Here is a 23,063-nt window from a genome sequence, read left to right on the forward strand (position 1 = left end):
GGTCAGGAGGTCCACAGGCACTTCCATCTTTGTGTCCAGGCCCTGTCACTCGCCGCCCTACCCCACCCCACCCCACCCCACCCCACCCCCAACCATCCAAAACCACAGCCATATGACTCTGCTTTGCTTTCCCAGCCCTCATACCCCCATTTCCTGTTCTACTTCAACAAAGCTCAAGTGTCCCCTGGTAAAGAACATTGGGCCCCATCCAGAGCCAGCTGAATCTCACCCTCAGCCCTCAGTGCTCTTTGGAACAGGTCTGACACCACCTCACCATTCAGAGAGCAAAGGAGCCACTGAAAGTTTTGCCAATGGTGCCATCTTCAAGAACCATGGCCTTGTAATCCATGGAGGCACCACCAACCAATGTCTTGGGTTGCATTCCCACCTCTGCCATGGCCTGCCAAGGGGGATTTGAACCCTCAGTGCCTTACCCCCATGACCAGACAAAGGAAGATACAGGTTCCCCCTCCCCCATTTCATTTGCCCCAGTGGGGACCCCTGATGCAGTCCCTACTGCACTGGACAGGCAGATGAATGCACCCAGAGAGGATGTAGGAAGGGAAAGAGAAGTCCCTGGGATTGGGCAAAGCTTGGAGAAGAATGTGCTGGCGTTCTGACTGGCGACTGGGACTTGGTAGGCAGTCAGCTGTTTTGGGATGGTTAGGTAAGGCAAGGGAGAGAGATGATTCCGTACCCGAGGGGAAGAAGAAGAAAGTGGAGTTACCAGAACTGGGCTCCTGCTTGGCCCAGCTCCCCAGGGAGCCATGTGACTGGTTGCCGGCACATGAGCCAGTTTAGGGGGGGCACTCACCTGTCCCCTCCTTCGGTGGGGGGGAGGGAACCCCCTTTTAGCCCCCAAAAAACAGTGCGGCACCGGCCAGTCCTTCTGCGCATGCACACAGTTTAAAAAGGGCCCGGCAATGGTACAAACTGCATTTGGGACCCGGCTCTGGCGCGAGATGTGCAGATGTATGCTGGCCACATTGGAGTGACCTGTGAGCAGCTCATCTGGGGGGGTGTCTCCTGCTGCATGCATCCTGGGAGGTATGGGGGGGGTGCGTGCCCCTAATGTGCACAGGGCAGGGTGGGCTGCTACTGTGGACTGGAGCTGAGGCTGCACGAGGCTCTTCCTGGTTTCAGGGGGGTGGGGAAGGGAGCTGTGCTATGCTTGGGGCAGGTGGCAGTGGTGATGGGAGGTGGCAATGGGTGCAGCTGGCATAGATTCCCCAAGATTCTCCATAGCCCATCAAATCCCCCTCCCAGCACCACTGCAGCCTGCCCCCAGCATAGCCTGCCCCGCCTCCCCCCTCCCATCATGCAGCCCCAAACTGGACTTATTTAGTTTAGAGAAGAGAACACTGAGAGGGAATTTCATAGCAGCCTTCAACTGCCTGCAGGGAGGTTGCAAAGAGGATGGAGCTGAACTGTTCTCAGTGGTGGCAGATGACAGAACAAGGAGCAATGGACTCAAGCTGCAGCAAAGGAAGTTTAAGTTAGATATTAGGAAGAATTTTCTTACCAGGAGGGGACTAAAACACTGGAACAGGTTATCCAGAGAAGTGGTCAAATATCTATCCATGAAGGATTTTAAGCCTGGGTTTGGCAAAACCTTGGCTAAGGTGATCTAGTTGGGGTTGGTCCTACGTTGAGCAGGGTGTTGGATTAGATGTGAGCTCCTAAGGTCCCTTCCAACCCTAACTTTCTATGTTTCTATGAATCTATGAACTGAGACCCCTTTCAGGTTGACCGCTCAATGATTCTATGGCAACTTGGTCTAGCACCCCCTTGTGGCCATGACTCCAAGGACCTCTCAACACCCCCAGCTTTAATGAACAGGGCTTTTGAAACACTGGATCTTCCTTCATGCAATGTCCCCACAAAGTTATCACCACCAGCCGGACACTTGGGTTCTAGCCCAGGTCTGAGAGGAGACTGGGGTCTGGCGGGTGAGTTGGAGTGGCACACCCCACTGTGAAAGGGATAACGCCATCCCGGACATCTATAGGCTTGGTCAAATGAGTCATTTTGTACTCTTTTTAGCAAATTCCCATCTCCTGCTCTCCAGGGCTCTGTACTTCCCTCGCCAGCACACTCAGCTAAGACTAGAGATTAGATGCAATGCATGTTTGTGCATGTTTTGAGATGCACAAAATATGGTCACCCTGCTTAAACCTGATAAATCTGGGAGTCTGGATCCCTGGGTTCATGAGACTGGGGAAATGTCATAAGCCCAGTTAGAAATAATAAAGCTGGAACCCAGACTCCTGGTTTCTTGGAATTGGGGAAGTGTGGTCACCCACATCAAAGCTCATAAAGCTGGGAGCCTGGACTCATGGGTTCACAGGACTAGGGAAATGTTGTTACTTTAGTTGGAGCAGCTAAAGCTAGGAGCCTGGACTCCGGGTTCTATTACCAATATATCAATTATATGTTCTTGAATCCTTATAATTAACAATGGTAGTAACAGATTTCAGTGTGTTTCTCCCATAATGCCCACAAAACTATAGAATCATAGGACACAAGAGTTGGAAGGGACCTCAGGAGGTCACTTCTAGTGCAACCCCCTGCTCAAAGCAGAACCAGCCCCAACTAGATCATCCCAGACTAAGCGTTGTCTAGCCGGGTCTTCAAAACCTCTAAGGATGGAGGTTCCACCACCTCTTTAGGGTTTCTGCTCCAATGTTTTACTACCTTTCTAGTGAGAGAGTTCTTCCTAATATCTAACCTCAACTTCCCTTGCTGCAGCTTGAGCCCATTGCTCCCTGTTCTGTCATCTGCCTCCACTAAGGACAGTCCAGCTCCATCCTCTTTGGAGCCACCCTTCAGGGAGTTGAAGGCTGCTATTCAGTGCCCCCTCAATCTTTTCTTCTTCACGTCCCATTCTTAGGCTAAATATTGAGCAGCTGCTTTTTATTAAACCTTCCTCATTCTCCCCTCCTCCCCAGTTTCATCAGCTCTTTCATCAACAAGTGGCTGTTGGACTTGCCCTTTTCATGCTGGGATTGTCAGGCAGTGTGGCCAGGCCTCTAAACACTGTGTGTGCAGAGGCCCAGTGAAGGTGTGTGGTAGACCTGGGAGGAAGCTGGGAGCTCAGCACTGGGGGCAAAACTTTTCTGAGAAGCAGCAAGAAAGTCATAGTTTCCCTTGCTGCAATCTCAGCTCCTTGCTCCTTGCGTGGTCTCTTGAAGCCACAGAGAAACATCCATCCTCACCCTCCATGGATTACCACTCTCTCTCCTTCAGAGACTGGAAGGCTGGGATCAAATCCCCACTTTCATTTTCTCTTCTCCAGACTCCATCATCCTACTTCTTCCAGCTTGTCCTCCTGGGCCCGGTCTCTCAGACTTATCCTTGGCTCTGCTGTTCTCTGAGATCTTTCTAATCTGCCCACGTCACTCGTAGCTCATGTGAATTCAGAGCAGCTGACTTCACCCATCCCCCACCTATGAAGGGGCTGAGTGCAGATCCAGCCAGCCCTGGTATAAGAGCAGCGGGGCAGAGCTGTGGCCACAGAGCAGAGAGAAAACAGGAGCAGAGACCATATCCTTCATCCCCGCCACCCACAGCAGAGCCCAGCTGTGAGCCGTGCAGGATCAAGTGGTAAGTGGCTTGGCTCTACTCTGTGCCTGATCCCCAGGGGCTGCTCTGGGGACAGAACCCAGGAGTCCTGGCTGCTGTTCCTCATTTGCTCCAACCTACTAGACCCTACTTCCTTCCCACCCCTGTGATGGAACCCAGCTGTCCTGACTCCCAGTGAACCCCCAAACTAGGAGAGTGTGTGAGTGTCTCAGATGGAGGGGGCTGACCTTAGACAAGATCCCACCCTCTCTCTGTGCCTCCATTTCCCCAGCTGTGAAAGGGGTCTCCTGCTACTCACCTCCTCTGAGATCTGGGTATGACCAGCCTTTGAAGGGGGGAGGGAATAAAAATCCCACTGGATTTCTCCCCATTCCCTAAAGTCCTTCTTGACCTATTGATCTCCTGGCCCCAGAAAACCCCCAAGCATCCCCCAGTGGCTGCTCCTGGCCTCTGATTTCCTCTCACCCCCTTCCTATAGGTCCAGTCTCTCCCTTCTTCTCCATCTTGAGGGTTCACTGCACCTGAGATCCCCAGTGCTGACCCCGTGGCTGTCACGATGAAGGCTCTCTTAGCTCTCCTCTTCCTTCTTGCCTCTCTCCTGACTGCAGGTGAGTCTTGGGCTTTCCCCTGGAGGTGCCCTTGTCTCTGCCCACCTGAGAACCCAGCCCAGGGTCTTTTGTTTGAGCAACACATTGTAACCTTCCAACAAGGGGTATGGCTGTATGCAGAGGGGTGTGGAGAAATCACGGGTGCCTGTACAAACAAAGGATTGAGCAAGGGCTGGAAACAGCAACAGTGAAGTAATGGAACCAATATAGCTGAAGCTGAGAGAACCCAGTTCTTGGTGAAGAAACTCCAAGAGCCCTTCAAATTACCCAGAGGGGTTAAGATATCCCAAGAGTCTGAGCTACATGGAAGTGCAAGCTAGAAGGGGGCACTAGACCAAGCTATTGTACTGTCTGTAGGTGATAAGATGTTGCATCTCTACCCAATACTCAATGCCTGAAGAATTTGGGAATTGGGAGATGGTCCCTCAGGGGTGTTGGTTACAGAAAGACCAAGGGTGTGCAGAGGTCACCTATTGCTCTACAATTAAAATTGATTGTTTAGTTCTTCTCATTCATTGTATGCCTGTGTTGAGTGAGCCCAGTGATGATCACTACACCTCTCCATTCAAAGAGGCTCCTTTTACTCCATGCACAGAAGCCAGGAAACATCCACAAGGCATCAGCAATACCTGGCAGGGTGGGAACCAGGGTGTTCCAACAAGGCCAAGTCCCCACAACTAGTGTAAATGCACTATTGTTCCATGAGGGGGATGGGGCAAAGGCCTCCCTGGGGTGCATAAGGTGTGGCTGCTGCATTAGGGTGAATCTAATCCATCTCTGTTGGGCCAAGACCCTGGCAGTTGTCAGTGGCTCTGGCAAGGTCAACTCATCCCAGCAAAAAGGACCTGCTCTGGGGGTTACACAGCCACAAGAATCATGAAGCAGGAGCGGTGCTGGCCCTGGGGCTTCCAAGACTGGGAGAGGCCAGAGTGTGATGGAACATTTTCCCCTCCCCTCCCCAGGGTCCGGCCTCCAGTGCGAGCAGTGCTTTGCTCAAGATGAGACCTGCACGGGACAGATGATGAACTGCAGCATCGGAGAGAACACCTGCATGATCATTGAGACACAAAACCTAATAGGTAGGTGTCTTGGGCTGGGGTTTTGGTATCCAAGGTGAACACCTGGGTTCTCTTTCCAGTTAGGGAGGGGAGTGGGGTCCACTGGGTTATACAGGGTAGCTGTTGAGCACTGGGCTGCCGGGGTTCTGTCCTCAGGTCTAGGAGGGTTGTGGGTGTCTAGTAGGTAGGAGCTGGCAGGACTCCTGGATTCTTTTTCCAGCTCTGAGAGAGAAGTTGGGTGGGAGAGGGGGTTAATGGGTTGGAGTAGAAGGAGCTGATAGGACTCCTGAGTTTTATCCCTAGATGTGGAAAAAGAATGGATTTTAGTGGTGGGGGATGGAGCTGGGAACAAGGGCTCCTGGGTTCTACACTGTGGCTTGAGGCCAGCATTAGTCCTGAGTACTCCTCTGCAGATCATTTTCCCTAAACAAGGGTGAGAATTCTGCTGTGAGGGACACAGAGATGGGGTATAAATGCCCCTTGGACCCACTCCTGGCTTCTTCCTCCCAGATGGTGTGAAGACCGTGAGTGTCACTAAGACCTGTGGGGTCTCCAGCAGCTGCAATCAACCTCCCACTCTCCAGAACTTTGGGAAAGCCTTGAGCGTCATCTCCTCCATCCGCTGCTGCATGGGAGATGCCTGCAAAAACGCCTCGGCTCCATGTGCGTGGCTGTGATTGCTCCCTTTCCCCCCTCCCTCCCTCTACCTAGAGCAGGATCCTTGCAACAGGCCTCCAGGGGGCACCGTTCTGGGTCTGTGGGTCTATACCCCCATTGGAGGCCAGTGGGGAATAGTCTTCCAGTCCTGAAGGGGTGCCCCACTGAATAGTGGTGGGTCCCTGCTACAGTCTTACAGGGAAAGCCCCATTGGGTACTACTGGGTATCTGGAGATGGTTCTCCAGTCCTGTTGGGGGCACCCCATTGGATAACACTAGGTCCCTGGGAAAGTCTTGTAGGGGGCACCCCATTAGGTACCACTGGGTCCCTGGATAGTCTTCCAGCCTTGTAGGGGGTGCCCCGTTGGATACCACCAGCTTCAACAGGTGGGTAGGATTATGGGCAACATTCAGGACTCCCCACTGCCAACCTCTCTGGTTCACCCCTCCCTTGGTGTGCCTGGAGCTACATCACCCACTTCGGAGGGGGTCTGCATTGTCCACCCACCCATAACCTCTCTGGAAGGTCCCCTAAGGTGACCATTTATGTTCTGTTGGTTCCAGTTCCTAAGAAAGACACCACTCCAAATGGGATGTCATGCCCTGCCTGCTACGCCATAGACTCACCCCTGTGTCCTAAGGAGTCAGTGAATTGCACTGGGCCAGAAACCAAGTGCCTGGACCTCGCCCAGCAAATCACATCTGGTAATTTCTAAGGGTTCCTTTCCTTTCCCACTCCATCCTCAGGCCTGGGTGAGACAGGGGCTTTGTCTGGGTGGCAGGAAGCACAAGTGGTCACCAAGTAGCCCTTCCATCAAAGAGGTGCTGGTCCCAAAAAGGACCTGGGGGAAAGAGTGGGGAAATTGAGGCACAGAGCGATGAAGGGAGTTGTCCCAGGCCACCTTGGGAGGCAGTAGCAGAGCTGGGAAGGGAACCCATGCTCCCTGGTGGTGCCACAATGAACCATAGAGTGAGGGGTCCAGGAGATCCCACAGCTACCACAAACTGTGAGTGAATCTTTGGCTGCCTGGAGGTGTCAGACCTATTCTGGAGCCCAGTGAGGGCTCAGGACGAGATCCAAGGGACTTCCCCAGGGAGACACATCATGTGGGAATGGAGGAGCAGTGGGGAGGCCAGGTGGGTTGGGAGGAGAGGTGCGGGGGGAAGAGGAAGGTGTTGTGTCTGGATGAACTGAGGTCATGGAGTGATAGGGACGGGACATGCACAGAAAGGAGGTTCCCAGCCTCTCCTGACCCTGCCCCTCTATCTTCCCCTGAACCAGCTAGTGGCAAGATTCAGGTCATCATGAAGGGCTGTGTCACCCCGAACGTCTGCACCAATTTGCAAACAGGCTCCAGGACCAGTCAGGGCACCACCATTGACATCACCAAGGTGGCCTGCACATCTGGGGGGGCCCCGGGACTCTCTGGGCTTCTCCCAGCCCTAGCTGGGCTGCTGATGCTAAAGCTCCTTTCATGATCCCTGCCCCAAATTACACAGCATGGAGCTCCTTGTTCATACCCAGACTTTACCTACCCTGCAGCCCCCGGCCCTGCCTGGCTCCAGGGCTCCATGCAGTTTTGCTTTCTCCATGGATTTGTCCCAGCAAATAAAATAAGCTGTGAGATGCATGTTATGACCCCCCTGGCTTTTATTTGCATTGGGAGAATGTGTATTTCCATGTGGGGGGAGTGAATTTCAGCAGGGGGCACATGGGAAGGAAACAAGATGTTTGGAGACTCCTGGTGATGGAAATCGGCAACACTAGCTGGGATTTCCAGACCCCAGGAGACCCCCAGGACATGTCTATGCCCCCATGGAAGAAATCTCCCATTAGACTCATCCCTGCTGAGTCTGGGCTTGTCTCCAGCTGGCACTGCCCCCTGTAGGTGGAGGGCCAAAATTCCAGGTCATAATAGCTTGGTGATTGGTCCAAATTGGAGAGAGCAGGTTTGAAATGGCAGAGGGTGCGGAAGGTCTCAAATGAGTCCTGAAGCTCTGGAGAATGTGACTGAGGGTCAAACTATGCCTAGGGGCCTTGCTGCAGGTTGGGCTGTGATGGTGGAGCCACCAAGACATTATGGACCATGTCTCCATGGTAAAAGGAAGTCCTGCTTTCTCTATAAGGACCAGAAGAACCCTAGCATTGCAGTGTCTCTCAAAGCCCCTCTCCCCAACCCCCTGCCCCCATCCTCCACCCCAAATATCTGCTTCCCCTGGACACCTGAAAAAGAAGTCTCTACAGCTTCTCTCCACAGCTTCCCCCTACAAGCTGTCATCCTCGTTTGACCCTGAGGTTCCTTCAGGTCCCCTTCCCAGAGCTTGGATCTCCGTCTACTCCCCTGCTGTTGTCACCCATGATCAACAGCCCTGCCTTCAGAAAGAGTCATTCCTGCCTTTCTTTATGGCAGCCCTTCAGGGATATGGCAACTGGAACTGGGATAAAACCTAGATGTCCTTATTGGGAACAAAATATCACCATTTAGGTATTGTACAAATCAGGCTACCTTCACTAAAGACAGAAGTGTTGGAAAGTCCTCAGAATTGCAGGTTCACGGAGGTGCCGGCCACACAGGGGCACTAGACCAAGCTACTGTAGAGTCATAGAAGAATAGGGATAGAAGGAGCCTCAGAAGCCCTCACCTCCTGCTCCTGGCTGTGTCTGACCCCTGGACCCCTCAGAAGTGGTGTTTCCTCATCCAGCTGCTTTCCTTCATGCTGGCTACTGGCACTCAACAACCTGCCATAGAAAAATCCCTGGGTGTGGCCAGATCAAGCAAATGTGCAAATTTATTAAAAGGATTAATGACTCTCCATTGTTTGGCACTGCAGCTGGGCTCTGGGGTGGAGGCTGGGCAGTGCTTGTGTCGGTAAATTCTTCTGAAGCTCAAGGCTGGCCATGTCTGGGCTCTCCCAGCTCAATGCCAGCTTGTCATGTGTGTGGCAGTGGCTACAGAAATGGAGTTGGTGTTGACCTACAGGCAGAGGCCTGGTATGAAGGGTCCTGCTCTCTATGCTTTAAAAGGAACACTGAGCTGACTGTTTGGGTGGTAGAAACACTGCAAATGCAGGCCTCCCTAGGTGATGCTGGGAAAAGAGAAGGGTCTGGGAGCTTAGATCAGGGGTCTGGTGGCCTGGATGCCTTGGTTCTATCCCAGCCGTGGTTGGGGAGTGAGGTCCGATGAACACATAGAGAGCTGAGCCCTACCCCTGACTATGGGAATGGGGGGGATTCTAGGACTCCTGGGTTCTACTTCTTGCTGAGGGAGGACACTGATATCTAGGTAGTTAAGCTACTGTGGGGAGAGCTAGGACTCCTGGGTTCTATGTCAGCTCCGGAAAGGGTGGGGGGTCAAGTGGGTTAGAGCAGGGGGGCTGGGAGCCAGGACTCCTGGGTGCTATGCCAGCTCAGGAGCAGCATGGAGCTGTGCCGGGGGGTCTGGGAACCCAGCTGTCTGGGATCTTTTCTGAGTTTGGAACTGAGTTCTGTCCTTGTTCTGGAAGGGGAGTAGGGGCTGAGGAGGTTAGACCCAGATACCTGGGTTCTCTCCTAGCTCTCCAAGGGGAGTGTGGTGTCCTGTTTAACCTGAGATTAGAGTCACTGCAGCCCAGGCACCTACAGCCCAAGCCCCATGGTCCAGAGAGTCCTCGCAGTCCCTCTACTTCCGGTCATGTGGCCCCTGCTAACTGGGAGAAAACAGAGTCCACAGCACAGGGCAGGGAGCCAGATCCTGCTCTACCTACGTGGACTCAGGCACCTAAACTCAGCTCTATCCCACCCTGCTGGAATCCCATGAGCCTATCAACAGCTGGGCAGGTCCCTTCTCCTTATGGCTTGTCAGTGGCCCAATTGTATGGCCAAGACATTACACAAGCAGGATTGTGCTTACATCTACTCTGGCACTGCCTCAGTGGATCAAAATTTGGTCCTTGCCCTCCATCCTGGATCTGAATTCTGGAAGGTTCCCCTGGAGGGGAACAAAGCTATGGTTGGTGGAAGCATTGGTCACCCCCCTCCCCCTTCCACAGCTTGAATAGAACCCAAGTGTCCTGGCTCTCTGCTCAACCCTACTGGATCCCACTCATATCTCAGAGCTGGGATAGAACCCAGTGTCTTGGTGCCCAGATCCATCCCACTGGACCCTACTGTGTTCCCAGAGCTGAGATACAGTCCAGGTGTTCTGGCTCCCAGATAAATCCCACTAGACCTCACCATGCTTCCAAAGTCAGAACAGGACCCAGCTGTCCTGGCTCCCAACTCAACCCTACTGGACCCCACTCACCTTTCACAGCTGAGATAGGACCCAGGTGTCCTGGCTTCTAGCTCTAGCCCACTGGACTCCACTCTGCTCCCAGAGCTGGGATAGAAACCAGACATCCTGTTGGTGAAGAGAGCACTGTAGAACATGGCCAGAATCAGGCCACAGCCTTCAAAGAGCCTTATTCACTCAAGGCAGAGGTGTTGAAAGGCCCTTGGAATCAGCTTCATGGAAATCTAGGCCACAAGGGGGCACTAGACCAAGCTACCATAGACTCTTAAAAGAATATGGCTAGACGGGCTCTCAGGAGGTTATCTGTAGCCCCACCCCATTCTTTAGGCACTGTGTGACCTCCCTGGGACACTGCAGATGTGGCGTTTCACCCCTGTGATCCATGTCAGTCCTCAATGCAAGTTGTAGACCCAGTTTTCCAGGGCTCTGGCACACCCAACCCCCAAGGGCGTTGCATGGGTGGATCATCTTGAGATGACATAAACCCAGATGAGGCACTGCTGTGGGAGGCTGACCCCGCCCTGTTCCCTGAAGGTTTGGGAGCACCGGATGCTGGTCTAGGAAATCAGGAGTCCCCAACGGACATCACAGCTTTTGCCCAAGCCCTCTATAAAAGAAGGAGCGCACACACCCTTTGAGCCTTCTCTGAATCACCTGTGTTCTCCCAGCCAGCACAGATCCTGCTAGGAGCTTGTTAGGAGCAGCTGGTAAGTGATTTTTCCCTCTGGTCTCTGGGACTCCAAACTGCCTTTCCAGATCAAGGCAAAGAACCCAGGAGTCCTGGCTCCCAAGCCACTAGACCCCATTCCTTTCCCAGAGATGGTGAGAGAACCCAGGTGTCCTGGCTTCCAGCCTCTTCTCTTTTTCTAATCCACCAGACCCCATGCCCTAGCTACACCCAAAGCCAAAACCCAGGGATCCTAGCTCCTAGCCTCCTAGGATAGAACCCAGGTGTCCTGGGTTCCAGAGTCCCCACCCCTTGCTCTGCACCCACCAAAGCTCATGAGAGCCAATAAGAGAACCCAGGCATCTGGGCTCCCAGCCCTCGGCCTTCATTCCCCTCACACATGTGCAGGAAAAGGCCAAAATGCCCCCTTCCCCATCACTCTGATACCTAATGACCTTTACTGTATTTATGTATTTCTGATATCTAATGGCTTTTACCATATTCATGTGCATACAAACCTCTCCCACAAAAGGCCCACACCTTTCTCAGGGAAGATGGAGTTAAAAAAGAAAAGATTTTTCTCTTTAACTGAACGGCTCATTCAAGACCCATGGCTCAATTTGTGAGCTCGAAGTTTCAGGAAAAAGGAGTGTGTGGTACATGAATAAATATGGTATTACTCTGTTGATCCTTCAGCCTGCATCAATCCCACAGCCAGAGAATCTACTGCCCCATCCCCTCCTGGCTCCCACAATGAAGGCTCCCATCACCCTCCTTCTCTTCCTTGCTGCTCTCCTGGCTACAGGTAAGACAGGATGTTTCCCAACCAGGGCTGGGTTTTTCTCCCAAGAGCCCCAACCCTGTCCCAGGCCTGTTGATTCATGGATGCTATGGGCACAGCCTGTCACATAGGTGTCATGGTGGAGAGGAGGCATAAGGAAGCGGGCCAGATGTCCCACCAAGAACAGGGCCATGTAGGTTGATGCCAGTGCCAGGGAGGGGTCAAAACCTAAGCAGCACCATGAATGTTCTAGAGGGAAGGTATGGGGCCAACATGGGTGTGAATCCCTTGCAGGGGTCAGATTAGCAGCTGGGGGAAATCACTCCTCAGGTGGCAGTGGGGCAAGCCCAGGGGAGCTGTTAGTGCATTGAGATGAAGCCAGAAGCCTAGAACCTGGTGGGTGTCAGTGGTGCTGGGCTGCTCTTCAGGGACCCATTTTAGGGGTTGCAAAGCCCAAGGGAGTTCCTAGCCACAGCCCCTGGGGGAAGGAGTCCCTCCAGGCAAGGGTGAAGGGCAGGAGGGGCTCTGGGGGGAGTAGGGGGCTGGGAAGCAGGATGGAACTGCTGAATCCTAAGGGCTGGATCCTGATTGAGGCATTTCTCTTCCCCCCTCCAGGAACCTGCCTGGAGTGTGAGGTGTGCACAGGGTTGACCAAGTTTTGCAAGGGGCCCATGGAGCGCTGTGGCCCTGGAATGGACACTTGCGCTGTTGGGACAATTGAAACCATAATGGGTCAGTGATATGGAACTTAAACCACAGTGTGTGCAGAGTGGAGAGCCAGGGAGGGAAATAGGGTCTGGGGGGGTGCAGCTGGTGGCACTGGGAGCCGGGGCACCTGGGTTCTTTCCCAGCTCTTGGGTGGTACAATAGAGCGGGGGAACTGGAGGCCCAGATGCCTGGTCTCTCAAGAAGGGAGGTGGGGTCTGGTGGGTTCAAACAGCAGGATCTAGGAGTCTGGACACTTGGGTTCTCTTGGAGAGGAGTTGGGGATGGGGCTTAGAGCAAGGGGTTCTGGGAGCCTGGATGCCTGGGTTCTTCTCTTAGGTCTGTGAGGTCTATGGGGGTAGAGCAGAGGGCCAAGAGCCCAGATACTTGGGCTGTATCCCAACTCGCAGAAGGGAGGGGAGGGGAGGGGAGTCTTCAGTGTCAGAGCATGGGGTTCCGGGAGCCTGGATGTCTGGCTTTTCTCCCTGATCTGGGAGTGGGGTAGGGTCTGGTGGGCTACAGCAGGTGGGGCTAGGAGCCTTGACACCTGGGTTCTCTCCAGCTCTGGAAGGGGAGTGGGAACTGGTGGGTTAGTTCAGGGAGTGCTGGGAGCCCAGACACCTAGGTTCTCAACCTCCTCCTCCTTGTTTCCTCCTCCCCCCCATGCTCCCCCATAGGTGACATCCGGACAGAGACCTTCAGCAAGCGCTGCATGCCTCGCAGTGCGTGCCATGGCGACCTCTTCATCTACAACCTGGGCAAAGCCATGAAAATTCGGAAGAGCTTCATCTGCTGCTCTGGCAGTGACTGTGTCAGGGACCCTCCCATACGTATGTGAGACCCCACCCCCACGCCCAATGCCCTTCCCCTGCTTCTTTCGGCCCATATCACCGAGAGGCTCGGGCATCCCTGGAAATGGGCCTCCAGCCCTGTAGGGAGCACTGCACTGAATATCGCTGGGTTCCTAAGAACAGTCCTCCAGCCCTGCAGGGGGGGCACCATTGAATTTCATTGGGTAGAGTCCTCCAGCCCTGTAAAGGGCAACCCATGGAATATCACATGGCTGCTGGGAACGGCCCTCTAACCCCGTGGGGGGTGGGGGTGGACTCCATTGTATAGCCCTGGGAGTATTATTATGCAACGGGGGCTCTGGACTGCTATTCATTTTCTTTCTGCCCCCCACCCCGCTCCCAACAGTTGATTCCATCAGGGGCAGAAGCTCCTAGGGCATCTGGCGCCCCCTGGAGGGAGGGGCAACCTCTGCCTAGTCCTGCCCCCAAGCTGCCCCTGAAAGATCCACCCCATTGACCACATCTGCTCTGTTTCCTCCAGTGCCCCCTGCCAATGATGTTCCCAATGGCCTGCAGTGCCCGGCCTGCCATGCCATATACCCCAATATCTGCCACAATGAGACGGTGCTCTGTGCTGGACCTGAGACCCGCTGCCTTGAGGCTACTTCATCTGTCATCGAGGGTAACTTGGAGTTCTCCTTACATCTCTTTCCTAGTGGGTGACATCCTCTGGGAATCTCTTCCCCATGGGATGGGCCTAAGATGCCATGCTGTTCACGCAACCATGGTCTGGGTTGCAGGTCAGAGCTTTGTGGGATTCTGCTTCCAGCCATGGCCCCTTCCTGGGCTCCTCTTTCTCTTCCTGCATCTCCTCTTTGAGTTCCTTGGGGTAAGGGCTGTTCTTGGGTTTCGGGAAGTCACTGAGCCCCTGCCTCAAAAGCTGATGGTCAGAATGGGACCCAAGGGAAACTGAAGCATAGAGAAATCAAGAGAATTGCCCCAGGTTGCCCAGGGAGGCTGTGGAAGAGCTGGGAAGGGAACCTGGGTCACCAGGACTCCCTGGCATTGCCTCAGCAAATTGCAGGGCTGCAGTTTTTAGAAATCCTATGACTGCCACCAACTGTGATAAAGTTCTTGGCTTTATGATGGGCAAGAAGGCAATGGACCTAGTCCACAGGAAGATTGAAGCCTGTGGGGGAGGACCAATGGACACATCACATGGGAGAAGAGGGGAGCAGGCGGTCTTCACAGGTGGAGTGAGACAGTTTGGAGGGCTGGTTACATGTGGAGAGGGAATGGCCTGAGGCTCTCCTGACTCCAATGCCTCTGTTTCTCCCCAGGCAATGGTGATACTGAGCTCATCATGAAGGGCTGCACGACCCAAGCTGTCTGCTCACGCTTGGAGGATACCGGGGGAGCCCTGGGGGGCATCAAGGCACGCAGCAGCTCCTATGAATGCTACCCAGCCTCTACTGCAGGCCCGGGACCTGCTGGGCTGCTGCTCCCAGCCCTAGCTGGGCTGCTCCTGACACAACTCCTCTCCTGAGTTCCACCTCAACCAAGACCTCTTCTGCAGCCCCCTCCCTACCACTGCTTGGCCTGGCCCAGCCCGGCCCAGCCCTGCCTGGCACTCTCATAGGCTGGCTTCTCCCCTTTAGTTGGTTCCAGCCAATAAAACCAGCTAGGAGCCAAATTGAAGGCACCTGGCTCTGCTTTGGAGGGGTGGGAGCTGTAGGTCAATGACTGCAAGTTCCTTCCAGCAGGGGGTGACCTTGGAAATGGAAGTGGATGTTTGGTGACCCCTAGCAGTGGAATTTGGTGACCCTGGGGGTCTGCTGTGGGAGCTGGGATTGTTTAGGTAGCGAATGAGTGTGTGTGTGTGTGTGTGTGTGTGTGTGTGTGTATGCGCGTGCGCACATGCAAAAGGGTGGGCTTGGAATGTGCCATGCAAACAGGATGTGTGTGTGTATGTGTGCGGAGGGGGGGTAGAGCTGGTAAGAGGGTGTTGGGTTGGGATAGTGTGTGTGTCCTGGACACCTGGGTTCTGTGTTGGTAGACACATTGGTCTTAGACGCATGGTGTGTGTCTTTGTGTGTTTTTGTGTGTACACGTGCATGTGCACAAAGGGGTGGTGTGGGGGTGGGCACATGTCATGCAAACAGGATGTGTGGCAGGGGGTAGAGCTGGTAAGAGGGTTTGGATCAAGAGTGTGTGTGTGTGTCCCAGACACTTGGGTTCTGTGTTGGTAGGCACATTGGTTCCAGACACCTAGGGGGTTTGTGTGTGTGTGTGTGTGTGTGTGGGCATACAAAGGGGTGGGACTGGACATATGTCATGCAAACAAAATGTGTGGGGGGGGCGAACTAGAACTGGTAGGAGGGCATTGGGTTGGGATAGAGAGTGTGTGTGTGTCCTGGACACCTGGGTTCTGTGTCGGTAGGCACAATGGTCTCAGATGCCTGGATTCTGTGTGTGTGTGTGTGTGTGTGTGTGCGCGGGTGGGTGGGTGGGTGGGTGGGTGTGTTCCTGCAAGATGAGACAAGCCCTGTTCCGTGCATCTCAGACACCTGGGTGCTGGGTGTGTGCGTGTCCCAGATGCCTGGGTACTGGGTGTGTCCGTGTGTGTCCTAGATGCATGGGTTTTGTGTGTGTGTCTACGTGTGTCCAGATGCCTGGCTTTCGTGTGTGTGTACATGTCTCTATACACATGATGGAGGGGAGGAGCATAGCTGGGCATGCTGCAGCACCTCCTTGCAGCTGAGTTGTGGCCACTGGCCTTTTTATATCTGGGACCAATCTATGACCCTCAGCCCAGCCTTCCCCTGGCCACCCACAGCCCCAAGTCCACCACCCTCAGGCCTCTATGGGGTCCGTGGCCCACCTACCTACCCCCCCTTCTCCAGCCAGTTTATTCACAAGACCCCTGCCCAGCCCAGTTCACAGCCCCCTGGCTTCGCTTCCCTCCACCCACACCTCCATCTAGCCCCTTGATCCCAGGGTCTGTCTAACCCCACACCCATTCACAGCCCCACTTGCCCACCCTAAGTAGTGCCCCATGGCCAACCTCCTCACAGGCCCATCCCAGCTCAAATCCCCATGGCCTACCATCCTCTCCTCAATGATCCTCAACCCCTTGGCCTACCATCCCCTCTTCAACCACCCCTTCCTGCCAGGTCACTGTCCTATACCACCTACACTCACAGCCCCATCGACCCCCTGCACCAGGTTTCTACACAGCTCACCCAAGACCCTGCCCCCCTCCCCCCGAGTCATGCTCAGGGTAGCCCCTTCCCCTCAAAGCAAGGGTCGCAGGCTCTCTGCAGACCCAGTCACCTAGTGGAGTAGGGGCATAATTTAGTGCTTTCCTTCCCGGTCCTTGTTTGTGCCTTTAAAACCCTGCAGCTCCCTTGCCTGGAAGAGCACTTCTGACCTCTGCTGGTGGACAGACAGCAATGCAGCATGAAGCCCAAGGACTCTTCCCTCCCTCCCCCCCACATTTGCAGAAGCTCTGGGGTTGGTCTAGGGCACTGGTTCTCTTCCTATTTGCCATAGTGAGTCACACTTGCAGCTCTGAACATGTTACATGGGCCACAGCCACACACCTTACCTCCTGTGTATCCATTTTTAAAATATTTTAACAGGATGTCATGTGGGCCACAGCGGTGTGCTGATTGGGCCGCATGCAGCCCGTGGGCAGCTGGTTGAGAACCACCGATCTAGGGCAATGGGCTTTGGAAGTCTGTAGAGTAGCAGTGTCCAACTTTTTTGAATGTGGGGCTGGACCATGAACTTTTTATCACCCAGTGGGCCGGCGAGCCATATTCAAAGACCCCACAGGAAGTGGTATCACATCAGGAAGTGAAGAGATGGGAGCCCAGGAAAGGTGGCTGTGCCTTAAGGAAATGATCCTTCGGGCACAGAGGGAGATGATCCTGATGCAAGGAAAAAGAGGGAAAGGGGCCAGAAAGCTTCCGTGGCTGACCAGAGAAATCCAGAGCAGCCTAGGGGCCAAAAGGGGAGCACATAAAAAGTGGAAACAGGGAGAGATCACCAAAGAGGAGTATATTCCTCTGCTCGCGCTTGTAGGGAGGCAGTTAGACAGGCCAAAGCTACCATGGAGCTGAGGATGGCATCCCAAGTAAAGGATAACAAGAAATTGTTTTTTAGATATATAGGGAGTAAAAGGAAGGCCCAGGGAGGAATAGGACCACTACTAAATGGGCAGAAACAATTGGTGACAGACAGGGGGGACAAGGCTGAACTCCTCAATGAGTTCTTTGCCTCAGTGTTCCTAAGCGAGGGGCACGACAAGTCTCTCACTGGGGTTGTAGAGAGGCAGCAGCAAGGCGCCAGACTGCCATGCGTAGACCCTGAGATGGTGCAGAGGCACTTGGAGGAACTGTATGCGTTTAAGTCGGCAGGCCCGGATGAGCTCCATCCAAGGGTGCTGAAGGCACTGGCCGACATCATTGCAGAGCCACTGGCAGGAATATTCGAACGCTCGTGGCACACGGGCCAAGTCCCAGAGGACTGTAAAAGGGCCAATGTGGTCCCCATTTTCAAGAAGGGGAGGAAGGAGGACCTGGGCAACTATAGGCCAGTCAGTCTCACCTCCATCCTTGGCAAAGTCTTTGAAAAAATTATCAAGGCTCACATTTGCGAGAGCCCAGCAGGACAAATTATGCTGAGGGGAAACCAGCACGGGTTCGTAGCAGGCAGATCATGCCTGACCAATCTAGTCTCTTTTTATGACCAGGTTACAAAACACCTGGACGCAGGAGTAGGGGTTGACGTCATTTACTTAGACTTCAGCAAGGCCTTCGATACGGTATCCCACCCCATACTGGTGAACAAGTTAAGAGGCTGTGATGTGGATGACTGCACAGTCCGGTGGGTGGTGAATTGGCTGGAGGGTCGCACCCAGAGAGTCGTGGTAGATGGGTCGGTCTCGGCCTGGAAGGGTGTGGGCAGTGGGGTCCCGCAGGGCTCGGTCCTTGGACCGATACTCTTTAATGTCTTCATCAGCGACTTGGACGAGGGAGTGAAGTGTACTCTGTCCAAGTTTGCGGATGACACAAAACTGTGGGGAGAAGTGGACACACCGGAGGGCAGGGAACAGTTACAAGCAGATCTGGACAGGTTGGACAAGTGGGCAGAAAACAACAGGATGCAGTTCAACAAGGAGAAATGCAAAGTGCTGCACCTAGGGAGGAAAAATGTCCAGCACACCTACTGCCTAGGAAATGACCTCCTGGGTGGCACGGAAGTGGAAAGGGATCTTGGTGTCCTAGTGGACTCCAAGATGAACATGGTCGTCAGTGTGACAAAGCCATCAGAAAAGCTAATGGCACTTTATCGTGCATCAGCAGATGCATGATGAGCAGATCCAAGGAGGTGATACTTCCCCTCTATCGGGCGCTGGTCAGACCACAGTTGGAGTACTGCGTGCAATTCTGGGCACCGCACTTCAAGAGGGATGTGGATAACCTGGAAAGGGTCCAGAGAAGGGCCACTCATATGGTTAAGGGCCTGCAGACCAAGCCCTACAAGGAGAGACTAGAGAACCTGGACCTTTTCAGCCTCCACAAGAGAAGGTTGAGAGGCGACCTTGTGGCTGCCTATAAGTTCATCACGGGGGCACAGAAGGGAATTGGTGAGGTTGTATTCACCAAGGCGCCCCCGGGGGTTACAAGAAACCATGGCCACAAGCTAGCAGAGAGCAGATTTAGATTGGACATTAAGAAGAACTTCTTCACAGTTCGAGTGGCCAAGGTCTGGAACGGGCTCCCAAGGGAGGTGGTGCTCTCCCCTACCCTGGGGGTCTTCAAGAGGAGGTTAGATGAGTATCTAGCTGGGGTCATCTAGACCCAGCACTCTTTCCTGCTTATGCAGGGTGTCAGACTCGATGATCTATTGAGGTCCCTTTCAACCCTAGCATCTATGAATCTATGAGTCACGTGACCTTTGACACCAAAGAAGTTGCAGGAAGTGACAATGAAATGGGTCTGCAGTATATACCTACAATTTCTATTTAATTAACCACAATGACCATGTTACTTCCTGTTACTGGTTAACTGTTTTCTTCTAAAATTAAGACCACAGTAAAGTTAAATACTTGCATATAACATCAAGGGATGTCCTTGATTTAGCACAACATGCTTGTTTTCAAGGATGAATGCAGCTGGAGCCATAAGGGGAAGTTTGTGCTGTCCATTTCTGCCAACATAAAGTGTGTGCAAGTGTCTTTTACTAACTTGATCATGGTCATTGTGGTTAATTAAATAGAAATTGTAGGCATATACTGCAGCGACGTGGAAGAGATCTCAAGGATAAGCTAGTCCAGGGCTGTTCAGATCTGGTGAGGCTGTGGAGGGAATAGGGGTCACTTCAGGGGGTGAGGGAGTCATGTGGGGGCATATTGAAGGTGTTTTTGGAAAGGATGTGGGGAGTTGAGGTGTGTGAGGGTGGGTTACAGACTGGTTGGATGTAGTAGGTGATAAATCTGCCAGGATGGAGGTGGGAATAAGGAGGGGAGGGAACAAATGCCAGTAAGGGACATTCATGCAGAACTCAAGAGCCCTCTGCAAGCACCCAAAGGGCTGCCATGATGACAAGGGATTGCACCTTGTCTATCTCACTGCAGAGAGCAGGACATGGACCAATGCCTTGAAGTTACAGCCAAGTAATTTTAGATTGGAGATCGGGAAAAAAGGTATTTGCTGTCAGAGCAGGAAGGTCATGGAATGGAAGTCCAGAGAAGGTGCATCACTGGAGGGGTTCAAGAAGAGGGTGGACAGCTAGTGGGCAGGGGTGATCTAGGTGTAGGGATACCTGCAGAGATTTCCTAGGGTTATGAGTTTTGCTGGTTGCCCCCACCCCTTTCTGCTTCACGTGTCAGCAGGTTTTTAAGCCTCCCTCAGAGGCACTGAGTACTGGCTACAGCCCAGACTGGGGATGGGGATTGGACTGTGCCACCGCTCCTGCTGTGACCAACTCCAGAGGGTCTTGGCAAGAGGGTCTTGCCCCTCTGCTCAGAATTAGACTGATGCCAGATTTGGGGCCAGGACGGAATTTTCCCCCATGCTCAGATTGATACAGACTGGGTGGGATTTGCCTTTCTCTGAAGTAGAGAGTGTGGCCTCTACCTGGAAACTCTTGAGTGTATATTAACAACCTCTTTAGAAGCAGGACATTGGGTACTGTGGTCCCCCTGGTTTCACTGGAGCAGGCTGGGATATGATGTCTTGTGTTGTGTCCTAGTTGACACTCGTCTTATGTAGGGTTTAGATGATGGATGTGTCTGGAGTAGTTTGGATAGGGCGAGATGATTTGGATCAGGCAGGGAGTTGGACTAAATGCGACTTCTGGAGGTCCTTTCTAGTCCTGCTTCTCCGTGACCATGATTATGACCATGACCCTATGACCTAGGTTTAGGTTAGAGATCAGAAGGCAATATTTTACAGTTAGGGTGGCCAAAATCTGGAACCAACTTCCCAGGGAAGTGGTCCTCACCCCTACCTTGGGCAAATTCAAGAGGAGGTTGGACAATCACCTGTCTGGGGTCTTGTGAACCCAGCATTCATTCCTGCCTGTGGCAGGGGGTCAGGCTAGATGGTCTGTTCAGGTCCCTCCTGACCCTAGCTACTATGCAACTATGAAACCTCTGTAGGTCTCTTCCAGCCTGACTGCTCTATGATTTGATGAGTATGAATTTGTATAGGTTGGCTTGGGTAGGGCTGATCCTGCCACAGGCAGGAGGTTGAACTAGATGCCACTTCTGGGGGTCCCGTCCAGCCCTGCTTCTCTGCGAGTTTTGTAATAGTGTCACAGTATGGGAAGCAGGGACCAGCAACAGGTGGAGACCACAAGGGGAGGTTGAGGGCACAAAGATGAGATGGAGGGAACAGCCAGTGGGAACTGAGATGACACAAACACCGTGGTAGGTGGTTGCTGGGAAGACCTATTGGTTTGGAGATGCGGTGAGCACAGCTGAGGGAAGGAGTGAATGTGACGGCTGGTAAAGATGGGAGCAGCATGGAGATGAGGCACCATGCAGGCGGTGGTGGAAGCTGAAGCCACCTCCCCAAAGGCTCCAAGGAGAGCCTCCCTCCCTGTCCCCATCAGCTGGGTGAGGTAGCAACACCATCTCTGTCTTGGATAAGAGCTGAGCCAGCCAGGAATTTCCTGCTGCAGATGCCCAACAGCAAACTGGGTGTGGCAGAAGACGAGAGCAGGATAATAGGTGCTTTGTAGTCTACTGAGGGTGTGGCCAGGAAGATGGGTATGAGGGCTATTGCCACCTCCCTGTGGGTGGTGCTGGCCTGTCCTATTTCTGATTTAGTGGCTTGGTATTCCGAACTTCTCCTTTTTCCCCTGACAAATAAATGCCCTGATTCATGGCTGGCTCATCGGGGCAATATTGAAGTCTGTGGGTGGCATTTCAAGATGATGGCACTGACTGTTCCAAAACAAATGTCCTAGGGAAGCCATCTTGGGATCATGGCTCCAGAAGTGCAAGGAGATTTAACTGAATACCTGCCCCTGTTGCCAAATAATGATCTACCCCTTCTTTTTTAATTGCTTTTGGCTACCTCTAGCTGGCCTTCTTCCTGGGATCTCTTCTTGAGTGTGTTTTAACAACCTCTTACATAAGCAGGACATTGGTTGTTCCGACTTTCCCTGTGGTAGGGTTGGGTGTGATTTCTGCTGCTGTGTCAGGGTTGATGGTACTTTTACGAAGAATTTAGATGATGGGTTTGTATAGGATGGTTGGACAGGGCTGATCCAGCTTCAGGCAGGAGTTGGGCTAAATGTGACCTCTGGAGGTCCCTTCTAGCCCTGCTTCTTTGACCATGACCTTGGCAGGTCCCTTCCAGCCTGGCTTCTCTTTGATCCTATAATTATGGATTTGTATAGGATGCTTTGGACAGGGCTGATCCTGCCTCAGGCAGGGTTTGGATTAGATGCAACTTCTGGAGCACCCTTCCAGCCCCACTTCTCTGATTCATTTACAGTATGGGGTGTGCTCCTGTGACTATAGATTAGCCAATGACTTGTATGCCATCATAATGACAGGGCATTGGCATTGCCCTTCACTCTGATTCTATGGCCTGAAGTGGTGTGTGAGGTTGGAAGTGGTGATATTGAGGAAGTCCCTTGAGCCAGTAGATGCCAGAGACTGGACTTGATGTCCTTGGAGTTCCCTTCCAGTTCTGTGCCCCTACATGGTGGGTTGACATCATGGATAATGCAACACACACTGTCTGCCTCTGTTGACTGTGGGACAAGTAATGAAGCATTCATTTCTTTTAATCTGGAAGGTATTTTCTGGGAGTTCTCCATAAGGAAAGAGCCATGATTCTCAACTACTTCCCTGAGAGTTCATTTTAAGGGTGATACACAATTTTAGCACTCTGATGTATGCAAAACCCTCCATGTGATTCATCAGATAAAGCCTGAGATTTCCAGTACACATCTGTAGCAGAAAGCCCCCTTTTCCTCTTGCCTGCATTTGCTTTCTCCTCTTTGGATATGTTTCTCCTCTTCTACCTTTTCTTCCTTCCTCTTTCTTTCACTATAAGATAAGGAATTGTGTTTTAAAGTTTGTATGTGTGCATTTTGTATCTCCCCTTGTATTTTGGTATTTTTATCTATTTGTGTGCCATGGCATTACTCTTGTAGCTTATATTTTATACTCTTCACCTTTTAACTAAATGTGTTTTAGTTTTAGAAGTAAGTTATACACTGTAACAATGTTAACAAGGGCAGGAATCAAACAAGGCTTCCCTGTATCAGGCGGGCCCCTGAAAGAGCGAGTGAATCAGTGATTGAATGCATAACACAGTAGCAGGCTTCAGGAACAACCGGTAATTAACACCTAGGGAAACCGCAGATCAACCAACGGAAGAAATTAATAGGAGACAATGTAGCAACCGGAAATTCT

The 23,063-nt window shown here is 52.8% G+C and overlaps 2 protein-coding genes across 2 annotated transcripts; both read left to right on the forward strand.

Annotated features, from left to right (window-relative positions):
* Positions 1 to 3,299: 3,299 nt before the first annotated feature.
* LOC102561716 (phospholipase A2 inhibitor and Ly6/PLAUR domain-containing protein-like) lies at positions 3,300 to 7,536 on the forward strand. Its single transcript, XM_019479415.2, has 6 exons — positions 3,300 to 3,603; positions 4,061 to 4,190; positions 5,153 to 5,269; positions 5,759 to 5,911; positions 6,470 to 6,610; positions 7,188 to 7,536. Exons 2-6 carry the CDS (start codon positions 4,139 to 4,141, stop codon positions 7,382 to 7,384), a joined length of 660 nt encoding a protein of 219 aa, XP_019334960.1. The 5' UTR covers positions 3,300 to 3,603; positions 4,061 to 4,138; the 3' UTR covers positions 7,385 to 7,536.
* Positions 7,537 to 10,730: 3,194 nt separating this feature from the next.
* LOC102561487 (phospholipase A2 inhibitor gamma subunit B-like) lies at positions 10,731 to 14,813 on the forward strand. The gene is made up of 6 exons (XM_006269074.4): positions 10,731 to 10,883; positions 11,540 to 11,648; positions 12,240 to 12,356; positions 13,007 to 13,159; positions 13,662 to 13,802; positions 14,461 to 14,813. Exons 2-6 carry the CDS (start codon positions 11,597 to 11,599, stop codon positions 14,664 to 14,666), a joined length of 669 nt encoding a protein of 222 aa, XP_006269136.2. The 5' UTR covers positions 10,731 to 10,883; positions 11,540 to 11,596; the 3' UTR covers positions 14,667 to 14,813.
* The last annotated feature ends 8,250 nt before the right edge of the window (positions 14,814 to 23,063 follow it).

This window comes from Alligator mississippiensis, chromosome 15 (genome assembly GCF_030867095.1).
Source record: "Alligator mississippiensis isolate rAllMis1 chromosome 15, rAllMis1, whole genome shotgun sequence".
Lineage (NCBI taxonomy): Eukaryota > Metazoa > Chordata > Crocodylia > Alligatoridae > Alligator > Alligator mississippiensis.

Excerpts from the sequence above, each read along its gene's own strand:
- LOC102561716 (XM_019479415.2), top strand. The coding sequence starts at position 4,139 with ATGAAGGCTCTCTTAGCTCTCCTCTTCCTTCTTGCCTCTCTCCTGACT. Across the intron at positions 4,191-5,152 it reads TGCCTCTCTCCTGACTGCAG|GGTCCGGCCTCCAGTGCGAG; the intron begins GTGAGTCTTGGG and ends TCCCCTCCCCAG. Across the intron at positions 6,611-7,187 it reads CGCCCAGCAAATCACATCTG|CTAGTGGCAAGATTCAGGTC; the intron begins GTAATTTCTAAG and ends CCCCTGAACCAG.
- LOC102561487 (XM_006269074.4), top strand. The coding sequence starts at position 11,597 with ATGAAGGCTCCCATCACCCTCCTTCTCTTCCTTGCTGCTCTCCTGGCT. Across the intron at positions 11,649-12,239 it reads TGCTGCTCTCCTGGCTACAG|GAACCTGCCTGGAGTGTGAG; the intron begins GTAAGACAGGAT and ends TCCCCCCTCCAG. Across the intron at positions 13,160-13,661 it reads TGTCAGGGACCCTCCCATAC|TGCCCCCTGCCAATGATGTT; the intron begins GTATGTGAGACC and ends TGTTTCCTCCAG.